Source organism: Manis javanica, chromosome 13 (assembly GCF_040802235.1).
Source record: "Manis javanica isolate MJ-LG chromosome 13, MJ_LKY, whole genome shotgun sequence".
Taxonomy (NCBI): domain Eukaryota; kingdom Metazoa; phylum Chordata; class Mammalia; order Pholidota; family Manidae; genus Manis; species Manis javanica.
In genome coordinates, this window is record NC_133168.1 from 92,478,960 (window position 1) to 92,490,647 (window position 11,688).

Genomic DNA, 11,688 nt, shown 5'->3' on the forward strand with positions numbered 1-11,688 from the left:
TGGGGAGTGTGGAAGGGAAGCCTGGAGGAGGAACTAGGAGGGAATGGCAGCTGGGGAGGGAAGCCGCGGAGCCTCGGTGCTGGTGAGGCAGGGACCGTGGGCGCAGACAGAGCAGGGTGAGGGCCTCCGGAATAAAACCCCTACTGAAACTCCATATTAAACAAGTAAGCAAAGTCAGTCACATTCATTCTCTAAAGTAATATAAGCATTCTTGTGTGAGATTAATTAAAACCAAACATCCAGGAGTAACTTGGCCTGAAATGTTTGAATATCCCCCACGTAAGAAAAGACCGCAGCATAGCCCATGTCTTCACTGTGTCAATTAAATGAGGTTATTGTAAAATGTACCGTAGCCTGATAAAAGGCCAGACTTATTTTCTTTATCTTTACCCAGATGCTGCTTTTCTTCCTCTAGCCCTAATCAAATGATATGCAATGTAGGCAAGTAATAATGGCAAGTATGCAAAATAATCTGGAAGACTGATAAGAAACTTAGTGTCTCTTCAAAGATAAGCATTTGGGGACCATTTAGCAGGTCTGCATCCCTGGCCCTTTGTCTCTCACCTGCCTATAAATTCCCTAGACTGTGCATCACCCCAGGGCTATCTTGTCCCCTCCGGGCAGGGGCAAGCCAGGAGCTGTGTCCTCTGCTTTATCTCTAAATGAAAGCCTCGCACATGCTCTCCTACCTTGAGTGTTTGCAAAGTTCATTCTCTGAGCCTGTGAACAAGAACTCCATCATCAGCTTCTCTGAAGAGCCCGAAGACAGGGAGCCCCCAGAGCCCGTGCCTGGGTGCGGAGTAGCGCACCAGGGGCCAGAGGGCCCTGCCACCTCCCCAGCACATGCCGGGTGGGGAAGGTGCGCTGCAGCCCACAGCCGTGTGAGCCTGGTGTCCCAGCACCAGCAGCCCAGGCCGTGTTGCGCTTGGGGCCCCTGCACACACCATTTGAGGACGGACCGCTGGCCCAGTGACCACCCACCGGGCCCAGGGCTGCTGCTTTGTTTTGGGGCCCAGAAGCTCTTCTGTGTCAGGGTGAGGCTGGTGGGCCGTGCAGGATGACAGGTCTGACCTGTGCCACAGCCCTGCCAGGGGCCCGCCTGCCCTCCTCCTGCCCAAACCTCCCTCCCTTTGTGGCCGGGGAGCCTGAGGTCATACCTGGGACCACCGTGTAGGCAGATGGCTCTGAGCGTGCTGTGGTAAGGTCCAGGGGAAGGAGGGTGGCCTGGGTGTCCCGATTTTACCTCCTGTCTCCTGGTCACCTGAGGCTGTCAGGAGGGCCCACGTCTGCTTCCCCAGTCCCAATCTGGGGCTCCACCTGCAGCATAAGGCCTGGAGACTCTCTCCATCCTGGAACCCCCCAAGGGGGTGTTTGTGCTGATCCTGGAGCTCCCCTCCAGGCCAGGCCTCCCCTCCTGGGAGGGTGAACACATCCTGAGAGTCCTGGGAGAGCGTGTGGGGAGAATCAGAGCCAAGTGCCTCCGCTCAGCCTCCCCAGCCTTTTGTCGCAGACATCAGGCTGCTCAGCCAGGACCCAGGAGTGGGACACCAGGGGACTCACACCAGCCTGGCCTGGGGATGGGCGGCTGAGGGGCACCATGGGGGAGGACTGGGAACCCGGGAGCTTTGGGGGGTGCTCCGAGGTGTGAAGCGTGGAGAAAGTGGGCTCAGACAAAGCCCCCCAGTGGAAGGCGTGCACCTCTTGGAGGTGCTTTGAGAGACCAAGAAGTTTTTCGCAAAGGTATTTTCTGGAATGTGTGGAGCAGCTCTGTCTCATTAAGTGGGACAGTGCTAGACTGGCACCCTGCAGCCCTGGGATCTACTCGAGTACACAAGTTTCCGTGTCTGATCATAATCTATAGGTGACAGGAAGTAAGGTTCAGTTTCTGTTTGAGCAGCCCTCCCCAGTGTTGCCGAGGTGTCCCACCCTGGGGCTTGGAGCACCATGCTCCTCCTCAGCACCTTACGGGGGGAGGACAGAGGATGGAGGACAACCTGGCAGAGGTCAGGGCCCCCCTGCATCAGAGAGTTTGAGGCTGGGGTGGGGTGGGCTGGGGCACACGATGTCCGCAGGAGGGGCAGAGCTTTGAGAAGAAAGAGCAGTGTGGTGGCAATCCGTTCAGCATTTATTACATTCTGCACAGGGATGACCCCAACCCCCAGGAACCATAAACCTCAGAGACAACACCCAGAGCACACTGCGCCTGGGGGGGCTATTTCTCAGGGATGAGGGGAGGAAGTTGTACAGGGGGCTCCCCTGTAAGCAAGTCCCGGTACCCTGTGACAGTCGGCCACCCCTGCATCCTCGGATGCCTCCGCTGGGCATCAGGAGGCCGTGGTCCCTCGCAGCACTGCGCCGTGTCTATGTCCATCCCGGGAAAGGCCGGGCCTGGTGAGGACAGCGCCCAGCTATTCCTGGAACCCTGTGGCTACGACTCGGTGGCTGACGGCGCCCAGGCAGGAGTTGGTGTCACGGCGGGAGGCCACCTGCACGAAGGGGAACATCCTCCACACGGTGGGGTGGCTCGCCTCTGTCCAACGGGCCACAAGCAGAGGGGACGACACAGCACGAAGGTGGCCAGGTGCGCCGCAGCTACATACGGGTCGTTGAGGATGCAGCGGCAGCCTGGGGAGCTGCCCGAGTCGGCCGAAGGAGGAGGTGCCAGAGCAGCTGCCCCGGCAGAGGCTCAGGATGAGCAGCGGGAGGAGGAGGAGCAGCAGGCAGACTGGGGTCCTGGGGTGCCAGGTGCCGCCTGCCCGAAGGGGAAGAAGCTCTCCTCCACATGCAGCCAGGACACCAGCAGGGCCGAGGGCCCGATGACAGCAGCTACAGGGCCACGCGGGTGAGCAGAAGAGACTGGTTATCCCGGGCTCCCCCCATTATCCTGCTTCCACCCCGTCCCCACTGCCCTCTGGGCTCCGGGCCCTGTGCGGAGGGTCCTGTCAATCACCAGCACCTGGGAGTCCCTGTCACAGAAAGGCTTCTGAGCGTCACCTACTCACAGAGGAGGAAACTGGGTCCCACAGGGGGCGGGGAACCACCCTTCAGTCTGGGACAACCGATCGGCAGTGGAGCGGGATTGCAGCCGCACCGGTCTTTAGGACGCTCCCACACCCTGCATGGCGCAAAGTTTCCTTGACACTGGGGAACAGCCCACCCCCTGCTGAACACCCCAGCCCAGAAACTCACCTGGCCCTGGCCAGTAAGTTTAAATCTTGCGGGACCTGAAGAACTTTAACAGTCCTTTTCTGCCTGCCCTCTGACCTTGGGGCTCCAGATGGTAGGACAGGCCGTAGCTGCAGGACAGAGGGACACCTGTGAGCCCCTGGAGCCACATGGCAGGGGACCCTTCTCCCAGAGCCTGCCGGCAGCTACAGCCCACACTCCACTCCTGGCAGCCTCACCACTGGTCCTCTCGCAGGATCTTCACTCTCCGGAAAAAGGACAAAAAGTGCTCCTTGGGCTCCAGGTCATACTGCCTGGCCAGGAACTTGTATGTGAGGAGCTCCACTATGAAGTCAGTGGCCTGGGGCAGAGGAAGGACAGGATGCAGACAAGGAGGGGGTGAGGAGTGGGGCACTGGGATGATCCCGGATCTCTGCTCACGGAAACCCTCCTTCCTTCCAATGCCATCTAGCCCAGCCTGTTCCCACTGTTGGGTCTCCAGCTCCTCCTCCAGGAAGGTGACCTTGATGCCACCTCATCCCCCACCTTACAAAGCCTTTAGTGTCCTGAGCTCTGTGTGTCTTAACTCTCAACACACGTTAGACCCAGGGGATGGCCAGGACAACGTCCTGCCCAGGGGGTCTTGACTACATCCCTCACCTTTCATGGCTGGGCAATCAACTTTCTGTTTTATACCATCACCCTGGAAGGCAGCAAGGCGGCCAAACTACATCGGAAACAGCCCCTTAAGCCCAGAACGAGGCCAGAACGTTCCCACCCTTTCTCAAGGTGCAGGACCGCTAGTGCCCTCCAAGGGGCAGGCCTGCCCACAAAGAGCACCCGGCCCTGTCCCGGGCTCGGGGCTACCGAGAAGCAGGGACTGCACTGGGGAACTGAGGCCTCAGGTGGGAAGGCACTGCCAGCCCCCCGATGTGCTTCCTGCACTGAAGGAGCAGCATCCCTCCCCTAGGGCAGGGCCTGACGGGGAGACCAGTCCTGCCCAGATGCTGCCCCCTGGAGCCCTCAGCCCCGCCTGCCCTGGGGCCAGGATCGGGCTTTAGGTGGGCCCTTCTGGCAGTCCTCTCCAAGAAGCCCAGGTCCTGGGGTGGGGGTGGGGGCCTCACGAGAGGGGTGGCTGGTGCTGAGAGGTCCGGGCTCACTGGGGGCTCTCTCCTCGCTAAACCCCACCATTCTGCCCTCCTGAGCCCTGCTGGGTCACTCACGTCCACATGATGTTCCTGTTGTTTCTGTAAGGCGTCGTACAGGATCAGTGCGAGCGGCGGGACCATGCCCTGTGCCACCGGGGTGGGGAGGTGATGAGTCCCCGCCTGCCTCAGGGGCGCCCACTGAGCCTCTCCTGAACCCCATACCCGCCACCCCCAGCTCCCTTGGATCACCCTGTGCGGCCTCCCCCCTTCCCTTCGCCCTGCTCTCCCCTCCTGGTCCCTCCCAGGGCTGGCTTTTGGCCATTCCCAGGCCCTGTGGGCCCTGCACCTGTCCTCCAACTTCCCCCTGTACCCAGCTGCTCTCGCCCTCCTTCTGGTCACACCAGAGCTGGCAGTTCAGAGCTGGTGGGACCAGGAGCAGGTGCAGGGTCACCCCCACCGCCCTGACCCTGGCCACGCCACTCTCACCTGCTTGTTCATATGCTGTAATGCCCTGGGGGACTGCTGCCATTTCCTCACCATGGCCCTCGCCTCCTGCAAGGTGCACGACACTCAGGTGCTCCTGCTCCCCTCCCACGTGCCTCCCACAGCCAGACCGTGGTGGATGGATGCCCTGCCCGAGCCCCCTGGCACCTACGCTGTCCCCACCTCCAGCAGGCTCTCAGCCCAGAGCGACCCCGGCTCCAGCACACACTCATACTCATGTGGGTCCTTGGGCCATGGCCACCGCCCTGAGAGGGTCAGGGGAGGTCCCTCTGCCTTCCAGGGTGCCCTGAGCACTCACTGTCACCCGGCTATCAGCACGGCTCCCCTCACATGACCAGGTGGGGTAGGCACAAAGCTGAAGCCCATCTTGTGCTCCCTGGACCCTGCTCACCTGGGAGGCCTGCCCCCCAGGCTGATGGCAACCCTCCATGTGCACATGAGGAGCCTGAGGGTACAGAGGGGCCGTGACAGGCTCAGGGGACCCAGGGGAGAAGCCGACCTTGCTCAGACACACGCCCCAACCCTGCTGCAAATGCCACACCAGCCCCAGCCCTGACCGGGGGTCTGTCCCCTGGGTCCTCACTGGATGCCAGGCCCGCAGTGAAGTAGAGCCAGGGAGGGAGACAGACGAGGCCCTTATGGGCCTGGGGGACCCTACTTTCCCCGTCACCTTCCCCTGCTCACCCTACACTCCTCGAGTCTTTCCCAAAGCTGTGCCACAGCGCGGCAGAGGACTTGCCCAAAGGACCCCTCCCTTCCAGACTTCCAGCCCCCATTTACCTTGATGAGCTGTTTCCTTTTAAGCCTGTTGTTCCTCTTTCTAAGTTTTTTGTAGATCCAGGAGCTCTTCCTACGGGGAGGGGAGAGGAGGAGGGATACATGCGGCCAGCAGGTGGAGAGTCTCGGGGCCGACCCCTTTTCCCGGGGATCCTAGAAGGCCCACTAGCCCACAGGAGGCTTTCCACCATGGCCCTGAGCCCTGGGAATCCGTGGCCTGGGGAGGGGGCTGCGTGTTTCCACCCAGGGCCTCCATTCCCTTCTCTCCCAGGGGCGAATCTGCTTTGGGCAAGGTCGCTGTCCTTGGGGCAGAGACCTCCTGCTGCAGAGCACAAGCTCCAGATCTCCAATGGGCTTCACCCCACAGCTGACATTGGAGGAAACTGATTCCTGCAGGGGTACCCATGGCCTAACCCACAGGGGGCCCCAAGAGCCCACCATCCCCGCCCTTATGGCTCTTCTGCCTCCCAGGAAGTCCCAGCCCACTGAGGGACACTGCAAGATGTAGGGGTATCCCTGTCTACTCAGGTGCCCTGGTCCCAGGGACAGGACTACCCACCAGGACACATGTCCCCAGGTGCTCTCCAGGCGACGTACAGGAGGGTGCTGCAGGGCAAAGTTGATGGCACGGAAGGACTCAAAGTTTCTGAGAGCCAGACACTTCTGGGAGGGAAGACAGAGCTGAGAGCTTGTCCTGCTTCTCTGCTCTATCCCCCCATGAACTCCTGTCCTTAAGGAGACAGACACCCGGGGACCCCAGCACACCTGGTACCTGCTGAGCAGCCCTCCTGGGTGGAGGACTGTGCCTCAACCCAAGGAAGGGTCCAGGGATGGCTGTCCCACCCCCGGGGCCTGCGAGTCCAGGTCCGCACGCCCCTGGCAGGAGGGCCCAGGGACCATGCAGGGTAGACCGCAGGCACCCATCCTGAGAGCTGGCCAAGGAGGGGACCCCGGGGGCCGTCCCATGACAGACCTTGGCCACCTGTATCCAGAACTCCACCACTCGGGCCCTGTCCTGGGCCCTCGTGCTCGGGCCCCCGAGGCAGGAGGAGATGACCAAATGAAATGTTGTACCAAAGTGCTTGAGGACGTTAACAATGTTGGGGGCCAGGAGCACAATGGCTTCCCTCCGTGGTTGTCTCTCTACGTAGACCTTGCATTCTTCATATTCAACCCTACTGTACAGCTCCTGGGGATGACAAGAGGTGTCATCCAGCTGTGCCCCTGGTGCCCCTGTTCCCAGGCAGGGTCACTGGTCAGAGCTGGGTCCCAGGCAGCTGGGGACGTGCTGTGAGCCTTGTGGCCGTCTGGACTTCAGACCCCGTCCACTGAGGCGCCCAGGACCGCATGCACAGGACCCCACAGTAATGGGGCACAGAGGGGTTTGCTCACAGGCCCCCTCACTCACATCCTCCCTGAGGCACAAGGCAGCTCACGCCTGCCCGGCCTGGGGCATCTGCCTCCCATTCTGCCATCCACTGGATCCCGCTGCCCACTCAGGTGCAGTTTCCCCTTAAACAACTCCACCAGGACCTTTGTTGGTGTCTGTGTCTCCCACGCAGTCAGATCCATGGCAGGGGCCTCTGAAGTGCGGTAGCCATAGGAGCCTGCCAGGCCAATGGCCCGAGGACCTAAGGCCCTGGCAGCACCTCCCTGAGCACCCCTCCCCTGCCCTGCCCCTCCCAGCCCGGCCAGGCCCTGCCCACCTTCCCTCTGCTCCTCATTGGTCTGCAGGGATCCCTAAGGGCCGGCCCTACTGTCCCCATGTGGACATTGAGGGCTTGGGGTGAGGAGAGTCTCTTAGGGAACATGGTGAGTCCGTGGGGAAGCTGGGATGTGGGCCCACATCACAGGAGTCCACGTCAGGGGAGGGCAGGTGTGGGGTAGCCCGTGACACAGGGAAGGCCCACCCCCGACCCCGAGAGCCCGCTCCGCTCACCGCACACATCAGGGTCAGCTGCTCGGCCACCAGGCGTGGGGCAAATGCCAGGATGGTCAGCTCCCCCTCCCTCGGCAAATCCCGGGTGCTCATGGTACAGGGGCTGGTGGGCTCCAGGACCACCTGTGGCTCTGCCCGGCCCTGTGCCATTCCTGCAGGTGCCATGGGCCCCGTGCCCAAGGACTCATGGGGCTCCAGTTCGGGGTCTGAGACCACTCCTGTAATGTCCCAGGGGCTCGCAGCACTGGGGCTGGTGGGCTCTGGATCTGGACCTGGCTCTGCCACGCCTGGTGCCATTCTAGCGAGTGCCCTGGGCCCCAGGCCCGAAGGCTCATGGGGCTCCCGTTCAGGGCCTGGCCCCTGGGCTGAGGCCTCTGCTGGGACATCCTCAAGCTCTGCAGGGGCTGAAGTAGGTGACAGTGGCCGTCGCTCCAGCACAGGGGTCTCAGGGAGCTCCTGGACGGGCTCTAGCCATGAAGTCGGCCCTCCCCGTGTCTCTGGAGCCAGGTGCATCTGCCGTAGGTCTGGACGAGGACACAGAGAAAGGGTCACCCCGGGGCTGATTCCCCGCGCCTTATAATCACAGAAGAGCCCACACTGCCTTGAAGGGAACCCCAGTCCGGGAAGCCCACCCTACATGGTCCTCTGGCTGCAGCCCCTCACCTTCCAACTCTGCCACCATGGGCCCCACGTGCTCCTCCTGGACCAAGTGGTGGAGGACTTGACCCACCAGGGTGGATGAAAGCTGGCTTGCATCGATGGCGCAGGGCACATGCTCGGGCTCCCAGGCAAGGCGCCTAGCCCATCCAATCCTGGGGCTGGGGTAAGGCCGGGGGGTGGCAGAGTGAGAAGCCTGCTCCTTCCATCCACACTGCCCTCCGGGTCCACCCTTGTGTGGGCCTGGCAACTGTGCCCTCCCCTGCCTGTCCAGGCACCTGCCCGTCCTCCTTCCTGACCCTGCATGTCTGTCCTGGGACCCCATCCTCTCCCATCCTCCCGAATAGGAAGTCCCCAGTTGTCAGGCCGCCCATGGGATTCCAAAGATGACTGACCTGCTAGGCTCTGCTGTGGGCTCCTTGGGCTCCAGCTCAGGTCCTGCCATGGGGGCTGAGGCCACTGCTGGGACATCCTCTGGCTCTGCAGGGGCTGATGCAGGTGACACCATCCGTCGCTCCAGCACAGGGGTCTCAGGGAGCTCCTGGACGGGCTCTAGCCACCATGCCGGCCCTCCCTGTGTCTGTGGAGCCAGCTGCATCTGCTGTGGGTCTGAAGTAGGACACAGAGAGAGGGTCACCCTGGGCCTGATTCCCCGTGCCTTACAGTGACAGAAGATCCCACACTGCCTTGAAGGGAACCCCAGTCCGGAAAGCCCACCCTACATGGTCCTCTGGCTGCAGCCCCTCACCTTTCAGCTCTGCCACCGTGGGCCCCAGGTGTTCCTCCTGGACCAAGTGGTGGAGGAGTTGGCCCTCCAGGGTGGATGAAAGCTGGCTGGCATCTATGATGCTGGGCACACGCTCGGGCTCCCAGGCAAGGCGCCTAGCCTGTCCCATCCTGCAGCTGGGGTAAGGCCTGGGGGTGGCAGAGTGAGAAGCCTGGTCCTTCCAGCCACACTGCCCTCCGGGTCCGCCCTTGTGTGGGCCTGGCCGGTGTGCACTCCGCTGCCTGTCCAGGCACCTGCCCCTCCCCCTTCCTGACCCTGCGCGTCTGTCCTGGGACCCCATCCTCTCCCATCCTCCCGAATAGGAAGTCCCCAGTCGTCAGCCCGCCCATGGGAATCCAAAGATGAGTGACCTGCTGGGCTCTGCTGTGCGCCCCCTGCCCCAAGGCCTACACGCCTCCTCTACCCATTTTGTGCACACAGGCAGTGCCCCCTCCTGGCCCAGTGAACGCTCACTTTCTCAGATCCTCCTCTGGCCCCTTGTCATGCCCCCCATTACATGAGGAGGCGGTGAGGGTATCGCCCGTGATGCTTCCCGGCTGTGACCTGCGGATGACGCCTGAAGTGACTGCCTGACTCCACACGGGACGGGGTCCCAGTACTGTGTCTGTTTCCTTCACTCAGTTATGCTAAGTGTCCCCAAAGGGTCTGCACAAAGTGGGTGCTGCATACCTATTGTGGCTGAAGGAAGTCCTACCCGAACCTTCCCAGGTACCCCTCTGCTGTCCCCAGAGGTCCCTCTTGTGGCCATGATGAGGACAAGGACCGGGCACAGCCACAGGGAATCGTGAGCCTCCATTCCAAAAGGCTGCTTCCCATGTGCTTTTCCACATGAGCCAGGCTCCAGGCCACTGATGGGTGAGGCCTTAGGCTTTTCATCCGGTAAAGAGAAGTAAGCTCCGAAGTGGCCTGGCTTGGTCGGCTGTCCTTTCTGCACTGCCAGACACCAGGGGAGCCCCTCTAAGCTCCTCCCGTGTTACCCATGGGCACCCTAACAGGCTGATCGCCAACCACCCTGCCTGTCAGAGGAGCATGCTGAGGCTCAGACACGTGGGGACACTCAAGACACACCGCGGGCTGTGGTCAGAGGCCCGACGGTGCCGAAGAGCGGGTGGGTGCTCACCACGGGAGCCGTTGGCCCGTGGGTGGCTTGTCAGCGTCCTCAGGAGGGAGGGTGGCCTCAGGAGCGCTCCGGCTGGTGTTTGGAGCTGGTTCCACTCGTCCCGTGAGCTTTCTCCCCTTCCTCCTCATTCCTGTCCAGGGAGCCCTGCGCTTGGGGACCTCAGTCCCATGGACAGATGGCTCAGGTTCACGCTGAGGGGAGCAGCAGAGAGATAGTCAGTGGGAAACCCAGGAACCACCAGGACAATGGAGGTTTGCAGCTCACCCGGGAGCCCCCAGCCCCATGGGATGCAAGCAAGGAGAGGCATGGGGTGTCCCCGGGAGCGAGGTTCCAGGCTCTCTGGAGTGGGTCTGTTGACCAATCTCATGGGGCAGCCCTGTGAGGGCCCTGGCAGATTACCAGGCTTGTAATGGGGTCCTGGGGTGTAGGCAGCCTGCCCCAGGTCCAGGGAGATGGAGTAGGTAAATCCACCCATCAGCTCCTCCATGCTCCCCAGGGTGGAGCTCTGCAAAGCCAGAGCCTGGTAGCGGGTGAGGAGGCACCCGGGGCTGCGTGGACCTCCCCGCAGGGGGCAGTGTGGAACCCAAACCCTGCCCCCGAGATCAGGCACACAGGGCCATCTGCTTAGACATCCAGTCCCTGAGGGAAGAATAGGACACCACCCGGTCTCAGGATTAACATGTGGGTGGAAGTACCTGGTCCCAGCACTCACCTCCAGTACTGAGTGATGAGACCAGAGCTGTGACACTGACTGCCCCCCTCCTCCCCAGCCTGCAGTCCCCCCATGCCCCACACCCACCGCACACACACAAGGAGCCGGGGAAAGGTCAGCCCGGGATGGGTCACACAGTGGCCTGGTCCTGGAGGGGCCCGCTCTGGGCTGCCCTGTGTTACCTCGGGGCTCCTCGGGAGACACGGACAGAGGCGTTGGAAGTGTTCTCTCAGCCAACGCCCACAGCGAGCAGGAAGACTCTCCGTCTCGGCTTCCCTGACTCCCACGCCTTCAGAAGGCTCCACACAACAAGACCGCATGTTGCTCTGTCGAGCGCCTCCGGTCAAGTGAGCAGGACTGGGGTCTGCGACCAGGAGCTGGGTTCTGTCCGGGTCACAATTCAGGTTCTACTGGGCGTGTCTTCAGTGACATCACTTCTTCAAGGGTGCATTTCCTGGGCTGCTCCCTGAATTCAGACTCGCCCACATGCCCGTCTGGGCTTCTGACTGCCCACCCTCCTGGCCCTTGCCATGCATGAGTACACAGATCTACACCAGAGCCCTCCGTTTGCTGTTTGACAATGACACCAAGGTCCCAGCTCTGAGGAGACAAGAGCTGAGCTCAGGCCGCTTTTTTCACCAGTTCCCTGTCCTGCTGAAGCCACAGCACCTCCCAGGAGCTGCCCAATGTCCCAACCTGCACAGGGAGGGTCATGCCAGATATTCCTCCCTAGGGACATCCCCAGGGATACATGGATGACACCTCCAGCTCCTGGGGGCTGCTATCATGTGTGTCTGATGCACAGACTCAGAGATGGAAGAATGCCAGCCAGGCTTGGCACAGAGCGTGGAACAGCACACAAGTCAGTCCGGGTCCGGG

At 61.8% G+C, this 11,688-nt stretch overlaps 2 protein-coding genes across 2 annotated transcripts; both read right to left on the reverse strand.

Annotated features, from left to right (window-relative positions):
- Positions 1-2,113: 2,113 nt before the first annotated feature.
- Positions 2,114-8,162, reverse strand: LOC140845802 (ral-GDS-related protein-like). The gene is made up of 9 exons (XM_073220892.1): positions 7,534-8,162; positions 6,568-6,783; positions 6,154-6,257; positions 5,598-5,667; positions 4,800-4,865; positions 4,389-4,457; positions 3,405-3,526; positions 3,190-3,296; positions 2,114-2,826 (listed from the first exon to the last, which is right to left on the reverse strand). Exons 1-8 carry the CDS (start codon positions 8,044-8,046, stop codon positions 3,209-3,211), a joined length of 1,248 nt encoding a protein of 415 aa, XP_073076993.1. The 5' UTR covers positions 8,047-8,162; the 3' UTR covers positions 2,114-2,826; positions 3,190-3,208.
- LOC140845816 (uncharacterized) lies at positions 8,114-10,816 on the reverse strand. The gene is made up of 5 exons (XM_073220902.1): positions 10,098-10,816; positions 9,431-9,520; positions 8,939-9,105; positions 8,586-8,799; positions 8,114-8,351 (listed from the first exon to the last, which is right to left on the reverse strand). The coding sequence occupies exons 1-5, from the start codon at positions 10,223-10,225 to the stop codon at positions 8,114-8,116; spliced, it is 837 nt and encodes a 278-aa protein (XP_073077003.1). The 5' UTR covers positions 10,226-10,816.
- Positions 10,817-11,688: the final 872 nt, after the last annotated feature.

Bases quoted from the DNA above. Each gene is read 5' to 3' on its own strand.
- LOC140845802 (XM_073220892.1), bottom strand. From the start codon at position 8,046: ATGCACCTGGCTCCAGAGACACGGGGAGGGCCGACTTCATGGCTAGAG. The intron at 3,527-4,388 runs GTGAGTGACCCA...CCTCTGCCCCAG, and splicing joins AACAGGAACATCATGTGGAC to GCCACTGACTTCATAGTGGA. The intron at 3,297-3,404 runs GTGAGGCTGCCA...TCTGTCCTGCAG, and splicing joins ATCCTGCGAGAGGACCAGTG to CTACGGCCTGTCCTACCATC.
- LOC140845816 (XM_073220902.1), bottom strand. From the start codon at position 10,225: ATGAGGAGGAAGGGGAGAAAGCTCACGGGACGAGTGGAACCAGCTCCA. The intron at 9,521-10,097 runs GTGAGCACCCAC...CGTCATCCGCAG, and splicing joins ACGGGCCAACGGCTCCCGTG to GTCACAGCCGGGAAGCATCA. The intron at 8,352-8,585 runs GTCAGTCATCTT...GCCTTACCCCAG, and splicing joins CCCACAGCAGAGCCTAGCAG to CCCCAGGATTGGATGGGCTA.